We start from the raw sequence: 17,525 nt of genomic DNA on the forward strand, positions 1-17,525 counted from the left end.
CACCCACTCCTGTTACAGTCCGCTGACTCACAGGCATTGGTCGAAAACAGTGACGAAGATCGGTGACGGTCAATCAGCGGCAAGAGCCTGCAGCAAGAGTGAGTGAGGATGTACTTAAATACTCTGTGGCCTGTGCAGTCTGTGCCTAGTTCTCGTGGAAGGACGATAGGACAATATATTCGTTGATCGTTGATCGTTGATCGTTGATCCGGTTGATCGTAAGATTCATAAGTCGCGCGCGACCGACAACTAGAAACTCGCCGTAAAGAACAAGGGTAAACAGGGTAAAGTTTGTGTCCGCACGTTCATCACGGTACGGGTCTACGAGTCGTTAACGAAAGTTAATTATATGTATATTTGGCAGCCGTCGCGGTTCGATAGAAGCAAAAAAAACAGCGAATAATACTTATTTTATGAATTAACAGACAATTATAATGAGAACAATTAGAACTCGGATGCCAGAATTGGTGGTTACTTCTATAGCACGTGCGACTGAGTTGTATACAGTTAATATACTGCGTTGGTAAATATACACCTGTTCATATTTTTAAAGTAGATATTAAATTAAATTAAGAAATAGAAACTTAATGGATTTATTGAAACAACAATGTGTAGGAACAAGGTCTACGAGAAAATCAAACAAATAATGATAAAACATTGAACGATTTGACTAATTTAACTTTCGATGTTGAAAAAATGGAAGCTATAAGGTCTGTGTATATTGGCAAACGAACTTCAAATCGAAATATATCTAAATTTAGGTTCGAAAACTGTGATAACACTAAAATTTCAGATATGATTCAAGTTAAGCAAAAAACAATAATTGAAAGTAATTTAAGAATGGCTACACGTATTCATCGTAATTCAAAGATGTATTCTAATCATAGTACTTGTTCGTCTACCGAAGTATTAAAGAAACATCAGAACGAAGATTGCACTATATTAAATGTAACGCAATGCCAAAGAAACTTATACGATATTGTTAAAAAACATCCGAGAAAAAAGTTTCTAGAATTACAAAATAACGAGAACGTTACACAGACTATTTCACAATCAAATTTTCAAAATTTGGTCGATTCAAAATTTCAAGACGATTGTAATATTTTGATGAACTTTGAAAAGGACGGTGTATGCGGAATTAGTAAACCTGTTATAAAAAAGTCAAGAAATAATACTAACAGAATACTACAAAATAGTACTAACAGAATACTAAGAAAAAGAAAGATTATACGATCGGATCATAGCATTAGAACAGTGAGAAAAACATATTTTAAGAAAACTGTAAGAAAAAGGAAGTTGAAAAATTTGTCCCATAGCGTAGTACAAACAAGGAAAAATGATGACGAAATAAATAGAGGCCTAATAACATCCAGAAATTTTATAGATTGTAAAAAATTGATAATACCTTTAGTTAGAATAGAAGATCATGCATTACACGATAGATTACTGCTTACAAAAACTTGTAATCGTATTGAAAATGAAAGAGAATATCAGGAAGTAAAAAGGCCACATTATCATTTAAGAAAGGACACTATGCGATTGCGAAGTTCCGTAAGCAAACGGTACAGAAGAATCGACATAAAAGAGAATAAAAAACTGAATATAGAGAACGAAAATTTGAAAAAATTTAAAGACCAAAAGACACATTCGAGCCATGTATTTGAAAAAGAAATAAAGAATACACGTCTAACCGAAGAGGAGGTTAATACAAATTTGAAAGCTGTCGAGTTTGCTTCGACGAGTCAATTGATTAAACAAAAATTGAAAAGAAATAAAACAGAAAAAAAATCGTTTGAACGTGAGATTTTGAATTTGCCTAAGATAAATTCTATAACCGAATCGATGTGTTCTCAAGTAAATGACATCGAACATACGATGAATATGTCTCTGGACGAAGCAAATGATTTTTCGATTTCGATTTCAGACCAACAAAATAATGGTCCGCTCGGTTCAGACGATGAATCAGAATTTATAGAGAAACGCATAAATTCTAATGAAAATTACATAGAAGAGATTGATAGAGAAGTTAATAGTATGGAACTGAAAGGAAACATTTTAAAATTCTTTCTAAGACATAAATCAAATATAGTAAAGAATGGGAGAAAAAGGAACTCGAAAGCTAACGATTCAAAAACTTTTCAAAATAACGACACGAGAAAAAGTGTTGCAATGTGTATTAAATGTAAGCAAGTTTTCAATCTTTTGCAACAATTTTCAGATAAAATAAATTTTCTAAAAGATGAAAAATTGTGCATCGAATGTACACTTTGTAACGTAGAAATTAATTTGCTGTCTGATTTTCAACAACACGTTATGGATATACATTTTCCATGTGAAAGAAATTCACAAACTACGAAAAACTCATTTGCAGTTGAAATTGTTAATCTTGACGAACAATTGAATAGTAGTTGTAATAATAATAACGACAGCTGTAGCAGTAACGTAAGTAATGATCAACGTATTTTCGAATGTTGTTGTTGTTCGAAAGTATATAAACGTATGAAATGGTTTAAGAAACATATTGAAAACGTGCATCCCAATTTGGATAAATCGAAATGGAATTCCGCGACTAACACAGAAAACTATCAAGGGAAAGAATTCATTGAAAGTTCCGAAATGTATAGGAAACATAAAACTGAACAAGTAGTCGATAAAACGTATACTTTAAATAAAAATCCCATCGCTGACATTACAAATAATTTAACTGAGATTTCTAATCAACAAGAAACAAATGTTATAAAAACACATAATCGCGTACATGAATATTGCTATAATACGGAAGAAATAAATTTACAGAATAATAATAGTTCAATGGTAAGGGTGGGTGTGAAAAGAAAGATGAGCGAGATGAAGCATTCGAATATTACTAAAATTACCAGAACCTCTAAATTGGAAAACGAGATAAAAAATTTAAATAACGAAGAAATAAATTCAGACTTTAGCAATCTTGAAAATATTTCACTGATCGCTACTTCCGAATTTACAAATTTGACCAATATTCAAATAAACAAAAAGGATACACGATCAAAACCGGTTCATGGAACTTCTCCATATGCCTGTAATATTTGTTCGAAAAGTTATAAGAAAAAACGCGCATTTTTAACGCACATGACGGAACATAAAACAAGTATGAATACCAATACTGGCGAGAGCGAAGAAGAAAAGATGGAGAACATTTTCGAAGATAGTAATACGATTAAGCTTAAAGACGACATACTTTTACCAAATATAACAAATTTAAATATTAATACTGGTGCGAACGAAGAAGAAAAGGTAGAAGAAATTGTGAAAGCTAGTAATATAATTAAGCTTAAAGACAACACACTTTTATCAAATATATATGCAAGAGATTCGCAAGATTATTTTAACAGTTACAACAGAGACTGTAATGTATTAAATTCTATTGCTAAAGTAATTAACGAAAATGCCGAACACGCGATCGAAGAAGAAAATATTATGCTTGAAACGGGTAGTGTATTTAATTATAATTACATATTATACGTTAACTTTACACAGAAAGTAAGACAAGGTATAAAAAAACAAAAATTGATTAAATTTCACATAAATATAGCAAAGAAATATAAAATGGATAACACTGGACAAGAAATAATAGGTAACGAGATCGAAGATAAATTTATACTAAATTGTGCAACGAACACTAATTTTACGTTCAATAGATACAAAGGCGACGTTATAATCCATCTGCCAAAAAAGATATACTGCAATATATGCGATAGGAAATTTAATTCTGAAAGAATACTAAAGGAGCATATGTTTTTCTTACATGATTCCGTTTTTAAAGGTCGCGAGTTATCAAATTTATTTACGCCATACTTTAATGAATATTACAAAGAGGAAAATGTGTCCATAGAAGATATTAATTTGTACAGGACGAAATATAATATTTCGTATAATAGATTATGTGAAATGGTTAGCAAATGCGATCTAAATAAAAAGCATAGAAAGTGGCGTTGTAATCCTTGCAAAGAAAATTTTGCGCTGATCAGGAACTACCTGCGTCACAAATATTATTGTCATAATGACAAATCTGTAGTGCATATTTGCGATAATTGCAACAAAGTTCTTACTTCCGTGGCAATGGTGAATATTCATATGTGTATCAATGTTACCTCTTGGAATTGTAACAGATGTAATCTGAAATTCATCAATAGCGTATCCTTAACACAGCACAATATAAATTATCATTTAGAGAGCGTAGGTCCACATATATGTGATTTGTGCAAATTAAGTTTTCTTACAAGATACATGCTGGACAAACACAAACGTATACATTCGATAACCGGTAATTACGGCAATGCGAACAATTCCGTAGATTATTTATCTACAGGCACATCGGTAGAACGTAATTTACTTTGTAGTGTAACCGATACAACAAGCACTTCCGGCACTGTTGTAATCCCCAAAGAAAAAACTTCAATGTTTAATGAAAAAATTATTACATTCTTGAACGAAAGTATAAAAAATTTAAATGTATTAAATGAAGCAGTTGACTCGTCCTTGGAAACAGAGATTGATTTTACTGGTGTATCTTTAGTATGCAATGATGATAATATGTTGAAATGTAAATTTTGTAACGTGGCATGTATTACAAATGTACAAATGAAATTTCACTTGGAAAACTTGCATAGTATTAAAGTAGAGGTATGCAGACTTTGTAATGGTCTATGTACTATGGATGAATTAACAAAACATTTAATATATCGTCATATAGTATTTGACGAGTTGGATTTAAAATTAATTAATGGACAAAAATTGGAAGATTCACAGAACAGTACAGTGGGATTTCTTGGACTGAAACGCTTAATATCTCTTTATGAATATCAACGGTTCGATGGTATTACAGAAAATAAATGTTTTAATTGTGTAACATGTTCAAAGGAATTCACTAACGTCGAGCTTTATAAAATTCATCATTTGAAATGTCACGATAAAATATGTTTATTGTGTAATATAGAATTTAAATACAGTTTTCAAGCACTAGAGCATAAAATTAAGATTCACATATCATTTGAGATATATCTTTGGGTAGTAAAAAAAATAATTTCATCTATTCTGCAATCTAACAAATATGGAAACACTCTGGAAGATGTCATATTACAATATAGCGAAAGAAAAATACACGATAACGAAAAAAATTTTACAAATTAAATACCGACCAGATATTAATTACAGCACAGTCCTCCTTCTCTTATACAGACAATTAATCTTCAAAATAAGTGAAAATGTATAAATACGATATATTGGAGAGAGAATGGTGTAGATCAGTCTTGAGTTAAACATGTTATTCCCATTCTCTGGAGACTGACAGTATTAAATTTCAAATATAATACTTAATAATTCATATAATATTAAAAACTATGTTTACAGACTTTATGGAACATTCTGTTTATTCATAGTTGCATTTTCTTTATTTATTTCCGCGTTTCTAATTCTATTTGCAAAGCACACCACCACCACCACCACCACTACCGTGTATCATCGTTCCCCTAATTATTTGATCAAATTTTTGTTAGATGTATCTATCATCATTGTAAATTAAAGTGACCTTAACGAACAAAATGAACAAACGTACCGAAAACATTGAAAATTTAAATAATTTGTATAAATCACGGGATGGAAATTTTCGGGAAACTGTGTAGTAGAGTGAAGTAAAAATGAGCGTGTCTTGATCGAATTCGTAAATAGGATGTAAATTTAATAGGAACTTCATTGTTGTTTTTCCAAATAAAATTTATATTTACACTACAGAAGAGAATATAGCAACTCGTTTTTAATCACACTTTATGACGAATGACTCTTTTTTTAATAAATTTGCAAAATAAAATAACGAAATGATTACAAAAACATTTTAGTATTTATGGTTACACTAATAAAAGAAAAAATTAATTAAGATTTTATTTTGTCCCTTAAAGTTTGTATGTTCAGTTCCATCAAGTAATTTATATTTTTTCAGAATACCTTATTTCTAGATTAAAAACTAATGTTCTGTATCTATTGTATTATCCAAAGTACGGTAAATTTTATTGACAAATAACGAATAAAAATTTTGATACTTTCGTTTACCTTTCGTTCGTAAATAAAATTTGCCCAACTCTGGGGTAATAATATGGTATGTATAAAAGATAGGTAGTAGTTTATACAAATAAATTATAATATTATTTATTTAATTATCATAATGTACTACTAATTTTAAAAAGCTCGATTTTGTATAACATTGTGTTATATATATATATATATATATATACATATATATATATATATATATATATAAAATTGACACAATACAAATTTATAAAATATTTGTGTTAAATTTATTTTCAAACAATATAAATTACAATAAATAAAAAGCGTACGCTGGAGTAGAATAATATTCTTGAGATTATTTCAAATAATCTGGTAGTATGTAGTAGTTGGCTAAACTAATTTGGCGCCTAAATTCATCTTTTTGGCACTCTGGAGGGTCACTGGTCAACTAAAATCTAGCGAGATAATATCTATGTATGTATATCCCTCAATTCACTCGTACGAAATTGGAATTGAAAAATAACTCGTTAATTTCAGTTAATTCGATCATAGTTTAGTATCAAACAATGTATATTCACAGTCTATTAATTACTGTTTTATAATTACACCGAAGTATTCTTCAAGTAATATATCAGGTAAAAAAGTAATAGTATATTATAAACAATTATATTTCTAAGCGAAGAATTTGTTTGTAGAAAGAAAACGTGAATGTAGATTAAATTTTTACGAGCATTTAAATAAACAAAGTAATTTTTTACATAAGTAAGTTTTTGTTTTTTACTGTAATGTTTACAGGTTAGGGCAAGAATATGTGTACAGTATATTTTATTTACATTTTTATAATCGCTTGCCTCGTAATACTTGCAAGAATATATTTTATAATATTTTGTACACGTAAGAGGAAACGAAAAACAGGTCGAGATCATCCCGTTAAAACGTTAATAATATTAGGATCCGGTGGGCACACAGCAGAAATGATAAGAATTCTGCAATGTTTAGATTTTAAAAATTATTCACCAAGAATCTATGTACATGCCGGCACAGATACAATGAGCGTAGACAAAGCAAAGGACTTGGAAAAGAATAACAGAGATTATAAAATAATTAAAATTCGTAGAAGCAGAGATATTCATCAGTCATATTATACATCCGTTTATTCCACTATTTCTGCAACTTTGGAATCAATTCCACTTTTATGGAGAGAATGCCCAGATTTACTTTTGTGCAATGGTCCGGGCACTTGTGTTCCTTTATGCGTCGTAATGTTTCTGTACAAAGTGTTCTTTGCCAAGCAAACTACTATAATATTTGTCGAAAGTTTCTGCAGAGTTAAAACATTATCTTTGAGTGGAAAAATTTTGTATTATATAGTCGACTATCTATTCGTACAGTGGCCATATTTAAGCAAACCGATGTACACAAGAACAATTTATACACGAGTAAAATAATTTTATTACATACTTACTTTTAATTTATTTTTCTAATGATAATACCTAGATCATTTTTAGAAAATGCATAATCACATGCTGGTTACAAAACTAATTCCATGGGACTTGATAGAAAATTCACAGAATTGTTTACCCGTGGAAATGAAAATACATTTAACAACGACGATAATCAGATTAAAAAGCTTTGATGAAAATAAAATGTAAATATAAGTTTCTGTATGTTATAGGGATTTATTCTATTCTATGATTTAAAAATACAGATTTCTCTCTAGTATTGTATATGTATAAATGATTAAAATGATAAAATCATTATAAACAGAACATTTTAATATCTTTCTTCGATTCGAAGATAGAGGGCAGCAGCTGGATCAAAGCAAAACAATAAACATATAAAATTTGCTCGGCACTGATTCTAACCCAGACCTTCACGAATTTTATATGCAAAACTTATTTAACTAATACGTTGTAACCATAAAATATTCAACATTCTCGTTTTTCCAGAATCATTTTGAAGATATTTATTTAAGTGTTCTGTTTCTAGTTACTTATATTCCTGATTTTATTATTAAATGTAAAATAAAAGCAGAAAAGACTAAATTATACATATACCGTTTTTGCCAAAATATATCTAAGCCAATTAACAATTCAGGAAATGCATACTTTATAGGGGATTGGTAATTGAATGGAAATAATATTGTTGCTAATTCGTATAAAAAAAATTATAACAACATAAACATTGAATTCCAAGTACACATGCGACAGTAAAAAATTTTTTGAAAGTACTTGATACAGAATAAACGGCATATTTTTGAAAATTTTTAATCGATGGGGTCGACCGAAAAACCGGCCTTGGTTTTTCTACGATTATGTATTTATATTTTATACATTTGATTCTCGATAAAATATGCATTTTTTGAACATGAAATTATTTCAGTTTATTTCAATAAAAAGAATTAACAATTTAACGTTAGACATAAAAAGTTATTGTTATTTAAGATCGTGAATTGTAATAATCTAATAATTGCCGATTTTTTCGTGTAAGGGATGTTTCAAGAAAGTGGGTAGAAAATTCATTAATTCGAATCGAAGCTTGTCTAGACAAAACATGGGAAATACTAAATTCGGGTTATTGGCAGTCGGTTCCAATTGATTATAGATATTGTTATTCGCTCTGTGCTATTTTAAAGGTATTGCACACTAATTATTTGAAAAAATATATCTTGTAACATATTTATTGAAATTTGTATAAATTATAGGCGGTACTACTAGAGTTTCAATATGACGATGACGATGACGATGACGATGACGATGACGATGTCGTTAAGAATACGACTTTATTAAAAACTATTGTCCAACAAATTGATAAAGGTATTTTGTTGGGAGCACCACTTCCCGACATGCCTTCTTTATTGCCAACAATCGCCGAAAAATTAAATAAACATTGTGCATGTAAGTGTGGTGGTAGAGCGAGGTAACGAATATAATAAATTTATTCGTAAAATGATATCGCATTGTACGTTTACGTTGTCATTTTAATGCTACTTTTCTAGCAGAGCCGTTGGAATCATCGATTTTCAAAGAATTTACCATCGATCCTAAAAATTTACTAGATTTTACACTGCCCGGTTTCACCGAAATTGCTTATCACAATGAACCATCAATGGAGTTATTTTACAAAGAAATATTTCTGCCAAAAATTCCAGCACTGTTAAAAGGTGAAATTCTCTGATTATTGCTGGGGTGTATTTAAGAATGATGTTTCATGTAATTGTTATTATATTATATTCTATTTTAATCTGATATTCGAATGTATACGATTTGTAACCATAGGTTGTATTAAACATTGGAAAGCTTTAGAACGATGGCAAGACTTAAATTATTTAAGCAAAGTAGCAGGGAATAGAACAGTACCAATTGAAATTGGATCTCGTTATACCAATGAAGATTGGACACAGCAACTTGTTAGTTTTTCGGAATTTTTACAAAAACATATATTAGAAAAAGATAATGGAGTTGGATATTTGGCACAACATCAGCTTTTTGAGCAGGTTTTCTTTCTTATTTCTTATCTTTCATTTGCTCGATTAAATTTAGAATGCATTTAAAAAGAATTAAAATATTAAATATAGAATAACAATTTCAGGTACCTGAACTAAAAGATGATTTTACGATACCCGATTACTGCAGTTTTACAGATAACAACGAAGTGGAAACTCCAGACATAAATGCTTGGTTTGGACCTAGTGGAACTGTTTCACCTTTGCACTTTGATCCAAAGAATAATTTTTTGTGCCAAGTATGTGTATGTTTCGTTTATTTAACGTTAATCATTTAACATTATTGCTTTCTATCGATTTTTAGGTATTTGGGTATAAAAGAGTTATTTTATATCACCCAAAAGATTCACCTAATTTGTATCCATATGGTACAAGGTTACTCAATAACACTGCACAAGTAGATCCTTTAAATCCGAATGATGAAAAGTGGCCGGATTTTATCAAAGCTAAAGGGTTGGTGGGTTATTTGAAGCCAGGAGAAATGCTTTATATTCCTCCAAAATGGTGGCACCATGTAACATCATTAACTCCAAGTTTCTCAATCAGTTTTTGGTGGGATTGAGCATAATATAAACATTTATTTAGGAAACTGTTAAATATGTAAATACGCTAAATAAATATTTATAAAAAACATAGGATACGAAATGTTAATATTAATTATTAACTGTACGTTAAAAAATAATACATACATATCATGAATTTTAGATGGCTGTGCTTGTAATAATATCAAATAACGAGTTTCTAATTTTACAAATAAAATATACTCCCAAAGGATATCGAAATATGTATGTTAATTTCACGATACAGTCCTCTTTGACTATTATTACAGGAAAAATAAATAAAAAGTTTCAATAACTTTTCTGTAGAAAAACAGCGAAGGTAAAAGTTGAAGTTTTATTATAAATTGAATTTTGTCGGTAATTATAATAATATTACGAAAGATACCGAACTAGTAACTAAAACTTGTAATATTATAAAAATATCAATGAAAAATAGCAAGGACAGCGAAGTAAATTGGTTTGTCTTTGCCTTGTAAATTGGTTATTTGTTATTCGTTTTCATTTATTATGCAGAGAATAACATTTCTATACGTTAAATATTTAATGTAAAAAAATAAATATATTTTCAAGTACGCCCGACGACGAATTTAAATAAAACACGTGTATATGCAAATCACTAAAACGGATGCATTACAAAAGCGTGCATGAGAATAAAACATAATGCTATAAATAACATCTGACCTACGTTTTCAGTATGAAGCGTAGAAAATATACGTATACGTAAAGTCTGTCAAACGAAATACACAGTTTATTACTTGGGAATGACGACAGAGGAAGCATTTGCACCGATCATTAGGCTCCAGGTAAAAAATGTGTGCAAATAACACCATCAAACAATGTATCGCACGTTCACGTTTGGATTTAAATATCGTAATGCGTTCGAAACATTTATTTTCTGCTTCCATTGCGTGTCCCATGAAATAATTGTTCTCGAGACAAAGTACATTTACACAGTAATAACGCTAATAAATAATAATATTAATACATTATTTCTCGATAAAGTTTAACTCCTAAAATAGCAGAGTCCGAACCGGTCCATACATATTTTTTACACGTTATATATAAAACATCGACAGTATTTTTTTGAAAGATGTTAAACAATTTATCTGATAAAATAATGGTTAAATAATAATTGGACAAATTATAACAATATATGTTATACTCGATATAAGATTGTATTGGGAAAGATCTTTGCATAGTTTTATAAATATAGATGTTTACATAAGATATATGTATGCGTTAATATACGTAGCAGAGATTACAAAATTGTTGACTTGAAAATATCGCGTAAACGCGGGACGTTTGAAAACTTTACGATCTCGCATAGAAGAAACAATTACTTGTTTTCTTCTAGCTTTTGCCATTTAAATCCGTTTGCGCTACATTAGAGATCTACAAGATGGTGAATTTGTATCGCAAAAGCTGTTTGATCGTTGAAAAATGAATCATGCCAACAATTCTTTTAGCCCAGGGAATCATCAGGAGTGTGAAAGCAAACGATGACTAATTTCCTAAATTTTGGCTGTAGCTAGTGACGCGTGAGCCAGTGAATTATCATGACGAAATATTCGTTGCTTCGCTCAGATCAGCTAACGGATCGTTTTCGAAATTAATTTAATTCCGTAAAACAGGTAAATGTTAACAATGGCGTCCTATTTGCGATTCAAATGCTACTTGTTCAGGAGGCCGTGAACTTTTCAAACGACTCGAGTTTACGAGAGTTACATGCCTTATCCGCGATCTTGATAAATCTTGCGTGACCATGGCCACTGAATTCATCCGAATCGTTAATATTTGGTTGTAGAGTAGTATTTTAGTTAATATGATTAATAAAACGGAGTCCGGGGCAATTGTAACAATAAACGGAGTGGAATAGTAACAGTTGAATTTCCGGAAATGAGGAATTTGTTAAATTAAAAAAGGTAGAATAATTGTATGGAATTCTATTCTATTGATATATGTAGAAATGTTTGATAGATAATATAATAGAATTATTCGTTGTTGCCCTCGATTCGCACATGGTAAAACCCGGTATATCTTCATGCATACTGTTGTCGTGTTGCGAAAGAGGGAGACAGAGGCGGAATTGAAGAAGAATGTATTATCATCGTCTGGTGTGATAGGCGCTTGCGCCGCGGTAGACGGCAAAGAATGATAAACCGTATAAACGTTGGCACGGTGGAAACAAGGACAGGTATATAGAGGGTGAGAAAGGCAACGATGCAACCCCTGTTTTTCCCGTAATCGTTGCCGCTCGATTCTGCGCCTTAGTCACCGTACGGGGGCGACTCCTATATTCCTGTTTGCTTTTAGCGTTACCCCAGAAGCGCATGAATGGTGATTTAACGTGTGCCGAAAAAAAGAAGTTTCGCGTTCGGCGGTCGCTGGACAGGTGAAAGAATTAGGGAGGATAGTGTCTAATCTCTCGTTGAGCACAATGGTTACGGACAATACTAGCCAGGTACGGTTCTTGGTATTTTCCGCGAACGGGGACTGCCGGAATGTTGCCGGTACACTTTTCCTCTCTCGAACGATCGAAGGGTGTGAACTTGGACGAAACAATCCGTTCTTTTATTTCGCTGAAAATAACATCCGAAACGATCTTTAGTCGGTGTTTCTCGATCGTGTGAATTTGTTTCTGGTAACCACGGAAAATCAGAGCCATCGAAATCCGTTCCCCGGTTAATTATCGACAAAGTAAGAAGAAGTTATGGGATGAGATAATTACACGATTACGAGATACGCGTAGGAAAAGAGGTTTCGCAAGTTGGATGCCGTGCGAATGCTACGCGCGATATTACGCGTATCGTTGCTACGACAGTAGGAGATGAAAGATTCATGACGCAGGGGGCAAAAGAACGAAATGTGTTCGCGTGAACGCGAAAAGAATTACAAGTATCGATGAGGTCGACCAGGCCGAATTAACCATGGTTTAAATCGACTGCATTTCCGGCTGTCGAACGTGGTTTCTTACGATCTTTTACATCAGGAATGGTTTGTTAATTGTAGAATGGAAGGGAAACGTTGTACGAGGGCTGAAGGGTTTTAGTTATTCTAGTGTCGCCAACAGGGAACAGGGATAAGAAATTGAAAAGGAAATGCAGTGTTGAATAATTTCTAGAAACAAAATTATTCCGTATAAATTTTTATCCACGCAATATCTTCTAAATTTCAGTTTACTCTGTTAGGGTGAAAGCCTCAGAAATGGAGATCGTTTAATCGAAACCTTTTTTTTTTTGGTCTTTCGGTGTATCCAATTTCTCGAAACCATCGAGTCAATTTGAAAATAGTGCAGTCGACGAAGCTGTGAATTCAAAGAATAAAACAGAACGGTGTGTAGATGTAACGGGTCGGTATACATATGTAGGTACATACATATATGCTAGTCTAAACAGAAACTTTCGTTCAATGTCATATTGGAGTTGTATGAGTGGTGTTCAGCTTCATTCAAGAATTTCAAGTGAAAGTGATGAAAGAACGTATCCGTCGTGTTACGCTGCGAGAGTTTCGAAAGGGTAGTAATGCAATTGTAGGGGTAAAAAAAAAAACACACGCGCTAAAGACGGTTTTTTTTGAAGATGTCGGTCAGGGAAATAGAGCAAGTCTTGTAATTATTGTAATAATTTTTATTTCATCGGAACCGATCATTGTCACATTCTTTTTAAAAATCTTCGAATGTATTTGGATAATATACATATAAATGATCGAACGCACCGCATAATGTAAACTGAAAGAAAGAGAGTAGGAATTATTCATTGATAAATTCTACACAGTACTTATATTTAATACCGATTTTGTTTGTTTAATGTTAGGCTGACGACACGACAGCATTTCTTCGCGCTGCTCGGTCTGGAAACCTCGAGAAAGTGATCGAATTCCTCGATACCGATTTAGATATTAATACAGCCAATTCGGTAAGTACCAACCCCTTAATATACCCTTTAATATCGTCTGGATTTTATCAAATTTGATCGATCGATACCGCATATTCATTTCAGAATGGTTTAAATGCTTTACATTTAGCATCGAAAGATGGCCACGTCGAAATAGTAACGGAATTGTTAAAAAGGTCTGCTAAAGTCGATGCATCCACGAAAAAGGGAAACACTGCGTTGCACATAGCTTCGTTGGGTAAATATTCTATTATTATCTTTATGATCTTTATGGAAATTTATATTTTTATTAATAGAATTAATGAAACGTGGGTTTCCTAGAGAATTGTTTCGACCCGTTGATTATATTGATTCGTATCTTACTCGAACTATTTTTTATATCTTTGCATATTAAGTGGATTGCGTAGTTTTGTTGAGAATTAAAATTTCCCATAAATACAGAAACATCCTTGGACCAATTATTATATGTAGATTGGTAGCCCAGAACAAGATTTCTGACATCGTATTGACATTTTCCAGCTGGACAAGCAGAAATAGTAAATATACTTATTCAGTATGGAGCTGCGGTTAATATCCAATCGCAAAATGGTTTTACACCTTTATACATGGCTGCTCAAGAAAATCACGATCAAGTCGTAAAATTGTTGCTCAGCAATGGGGCTAATCAGAGTCTTGCAACAGAGGTGAATCTTGAAATTTGTTAATTTTAATACCGGTTAAAACGAATCGTACTTCTATTAACACTGGAATTATAAAAATATTTTAGGATGGATTTACACCTCTTGCAGTGGCAATGCAACAAGGACACGACAAAGTTGTTAGCGTGCTCTTAGAAAATGATTCGAAGGGTAAAGTCAGGTTACCAGCGCTTCATATCGCGGCGAAAAAAGACGATTGCAAGGCGGCTGATCTATTATTACAAGTAAATAAGAATGAAAAATAAAACACATTTACTGAAATTTCTTATACGTCCATGTATTAAAGTACACTAACAAGTAATTTTCTTTTCTGTTAATCTCAGAACGATCATAAACCCGACGTCACTTCGAAAAGTGGTTTTACACCGTTGCATATTGCCGCCCATTACGGAAACGAAGAAATAGCGCGTTTATTAATAAAGAGGGGCGCAGACGTGAATTATATCGCAAAGGTAATAGAACAAATTTCTACGCTCGATTATCCGTAGAGGATCGTATTGATATTTGAAATTTCTCTTATCAGCATAATATAAGCCCCTTGCACGTCGCGGCAAAATGGGGTAAAAACAATATGGTTAAGGTATTATTAGAAAATTCTGCACAAATCGATGCTAAAACTAGGGATGGTTTAACGCCGCTTCATTGTGCAGCAAGGTCGGGGCACGAACAAGTGATTACTACACTACTTGAACATTCTGCACCTATCAGTGCACGAACGAAAGTACGTAAGAAATTTGTAAAGAAAGTAATTGTAAGAGTAGGTATCGGTAGCGATAACAGAGGATTAATTATACATTATCGTGTCACTGGATTCCAATTAACAGACGTGTCTGACGTAATATTTGATTGTATATTTTTTTAGAATGGACTCGCGCCGTTGCATATGGCGTCGCAGGGGGATCATGTGGATGCAGCGAGAGTATTATTGTATCATCGAGCCCCGGTCGACGAAGTTACGATCGATTATTTAACCTCTCTTCACGTTGCTGCACACTGCGGGCACGTTAGGGTTGCAAAACTACTTCTCGATCGAAAAGCTGATCCAAATGCACGGGCTCTGAATGGCTTCACGCCGTTGCACATTGCTTGCAAGAAGAATCGGATAAAAGTTGTCGAGCTTTTATTAAAACACGGAGCATCAATCGAGTCCACGACCGAGGTACAATTTAAATTCATTTTAAATACCGTTTTAATCTCTTTAAGGGGTAGGGACCATTGCCTAGGTTGAAAATTATGCCCAATAGCATTTCGAGATGAACAAATTGGCAATTGTTTATTTTATACAATCTATAATAGTGTATGAAATATAATAGTATGTGCTTAAAATAGTGAATTTTTCAAGATATTTCATAGAAAGAACTTTAATATTAGTCTAGTAAGCGGCAGCCATATCGAGTTGTGAGGCTTGGGACAGTGGAAATCATCTATTTTAAGTAGCTGGAAGTGCAAAAGCAAATCTGAATCGATCAAAGTGAAGCCAGAGCCACGGTTTAACAATTTCTTCATCCACTTATTATTCATTTTAACATTTTAAACCGTTAATTTGACAAAATAGAATTTTGGCTAGCTTTTTCGCGTTTGTTTTTCCAATGGCGTGGCAACGTTATGCGAATCTGCATATTTTCCGTGCATATCGCGTGCTCCGGAAGGAATTGCTTCCCCTAGCGTTCGTGCATCCGTAGTGGTGTGGTGGTGGTGGTAGTGGTGGTAGTGGTGGTGGTGGTGATAGTGTGGACAAGTGGTTTGGAGGTCGGTGTACAACCCATCGAATCATAAATTGTTACGTCGGTGGCCCCTATGAAACAAAAGTCGACCGTATTGTCCGGTCAGGGGCGCTCGCCCTCCCCCCCTCCCCCCCTCCACGCTCAGACCGTTTTTATTTTTTATTTTGCGGTATCGCGGCTGGCCTCGTTCATCTTCTGGCGACATGGCCGCGTTTCAACTTCCGACAGCGTTCCCCTTCCCAATATATGCCTTTCCCCCCTCGCCGTAACATTTATTTCCTCGTTGCGAATGTGCGTGCTCGCCTGACGTTAAGTCCAAACAATGAATGTCATCACGCCTGACTTTTACATAGTGACGCGTCACGAACTGCGGTCAAAACTGCGTGCTTTTATTTATATGGCATATTCCAACAGCGACAGAAGCGAGTTAATAATTATCAGACATTAGAGAATGTTCACTTTATTACGGTGTCCTTTTTTGTTTCCGATAAAATACAATATTTTCTTTTAAATGCGATTCATCCAGTAGACTGGTGGTGCACTTCATCGATAATAAAATTATCAACGATTATAAAAATATATGTATTGAATTTCTTCGCAATTATAGGAATTACGCAATTCCTTTTTATTTTGAGAAGACTGGTACGGGAAATAACATGATTATTTCTTTATAATTCATATGCGCATAAATATTATTACGTGTCAAAAGCATTGTTTAGAAAATCGTGGAGTTGTGGGTTGAAAGAAATTAATGAAAAACATGTCTATTTTGCAGTCTGGACTGACTCCGTTGCACGTGGCCAGTTTTATGGGATGCATGAATATCGTAATATTTCTGCTGCAACACGAGGCCAATCCTGACGTGCCAACTGTTAGGGGCGAAACACCGTTGCATTTGGCAGCTAGAGCTAATCAAACAGACATTATCCGAATTTTGTTAAGAAACGGAGCCAAAGTCGATGCTCGTGCACGGGTAAGTAAATAAAGGAATTCGTATTTGATATTATCAACCCCATGATATGATCGAACCCCATGCTGAATATAATTAACTATATTTCATATGTAATAATAATTGAATAATACGTACTTTACGAGAATAA

The 17,525-nt window shown here is 33.0% G+C and overlaps 3 protein-coding genes across 7 annotated transcripts in view; all 3 read left to right on the forward strand.

Annotated features, from left to right (window-relative positions):
- Window positions 1-158: 158 nt before the first annotated feature.
- On the forward strand, window positions 159-5,675 carry LOC122401882 (uncharacterized protein PF11_0213-like). Its single transcript, XM_043404303.1, has 2 exons — window positions 159-523; window positions 616-5,675. The coding sequence occupies exon 2, from the start codon at window positions 697-699 to the stop codon at window positions 5,167-5,169; it is 4,473 nt and encodes a 1,490-aa protein (XP_043260238.1). The 5' UTR covers window positions 159-523; window positions 616-696; the 3' UTR covers window positions 5,170-5,675.
- An 825-nt stretch (window positions 5,676-6,500) lies between these two features.
- LOC122401891 (bifunctional peptidase and arginyl-hydroxylase JMJD5-like) lies at window positions 6,501-10,254 on the forward strand. 5 transcript variants are annotated; one of them, XM_043404313.1, is made up of 9 exons: window positions 6,501-6,680; window positions 6,841-7,484; window positions 7,554-7,693; window positions 8,536-8,680; window positions 8,750-8,942; window positions 9,044-9,208; window positions 9,324-9,541; window positions 9,637-9,789; window positions 9,855-10,254. In XM_043404313.1, exons 2-9 carry the CDS (start codon window positions 6,855-6,857, stop codon window positions 10,110-10,112), a joined length of 1,902 nt encoding a protein of 633 aa, XP_043260248.1. In that variant the 5' UTR covers window positions 6,501-6,680; window positions 6,841-6,854; the 3' UTR covers window positions 10,113-10,254. The 5 variants fall into 5 exon arrangements, 3 of the variants coding, with proteins under 3 accessions (XP_043260248.1, XP_043260249.1, XP_043260250.1); XM_043404314.1 differs by lacking the exon at window positions 6,841-7,484 and having other exon boundaries at window positions 9,855-10,246; XR_006259472.1 differs by lacking the exons at window positions 9,637-9,789; window positions 9,855-10,254 and having other exon boundaries at window positions 8,750-8,964; window positions 9,324-9,465.
- Window positions 10,255-10,817: 563 nt separating this feature from the next.
- LOC122401896 (ankyrin-2-like) overlaps window positions 10,818-17,525 on the forward strand; it is a 28,374-nt gene continuing 21,666 nt past the window's right edge. The window contains exons 1-9 of the mRNA XM_043404320.1: window positions 10,818-10,913; window positions 13,923-14,024; window positions 14,109-14,241; window positions 14,523-14,686; window positions 14,770-14,925; window positions 15,025-15,153; window positions 15,225-15,422; window positions 15,564-15,860; window positions 17,201-17,398. Coding sequence (XP_043260255.1) covers window positions 10,872-10,913; window positions 13,923-14,024; window positions 14,109-14,241; window positions 14,523-14,686; window positions 14,770-14,925; window positions 15,025-15,153; window positions 15,225-15,422; window positions 15,564-15,860; window positions 17,201-17,398 — 1,419 coding nt within the window. The 5' untranslated portion in view covers window positions 10,818-10,871. The remainder of the gene's footprint in view (window positions 10,914-13,922; window positions 14,025-14,108; window positions 14,242-14,522; window positions 14,687-14,769; window positions 14,926-15,024; window positions 15,154-15,224; window positions 15,423-15,563; window positions 15,861-17,200; window positions 17,399-17,525) is intronic.

Source organism: Colletes gigas, unplaced genomic scaffold (genome assembly GCF_013123115.1).
Source record: "Colletes gigas isolate AHSC1104 unplaced genomic scaffold, ASM1312311v1 Colletes_gigas_Sc00029, whole genome shotgun sequence".
NCBI classification, from domain to species: Eukaryota; Metazoa; Arthropoda; class Insecta; order Hymenoptera; family Colletidae; genus Colletes; species Colletes gigas.

Bases quoted from the DNA above. Each gene is read 5' to 3' on its own strand.
- LOC122401882 (XM_043404303.1), top strand. From the start codon at position 697: ATGGAAGCTATAAGGTCTGTGTATATTGGCAAACGAACTTCAAATCGA.
- LOC122401891 (XM_043404313.1), top strand. From the start codon at position 6,855: ATGTGTACAGTATATTTTATTTACATTTTTATAATCGCTTGCCTCGTA. The intron at 7,694-8,535 runs GTAAATATAAGT...TTTTCGTGTAAG, and splicing joins AGCTTTGATGAAAATAAAAT to GGATGTTTCAAGAAAGTGGG. The intron at 8,681-8,749 runs GTATTGCACACT...TATAAATTATAG, and splicing joins CGCTCTGTGCTATTTTAAAG to GCGGTACTACTAGAGTTTCA.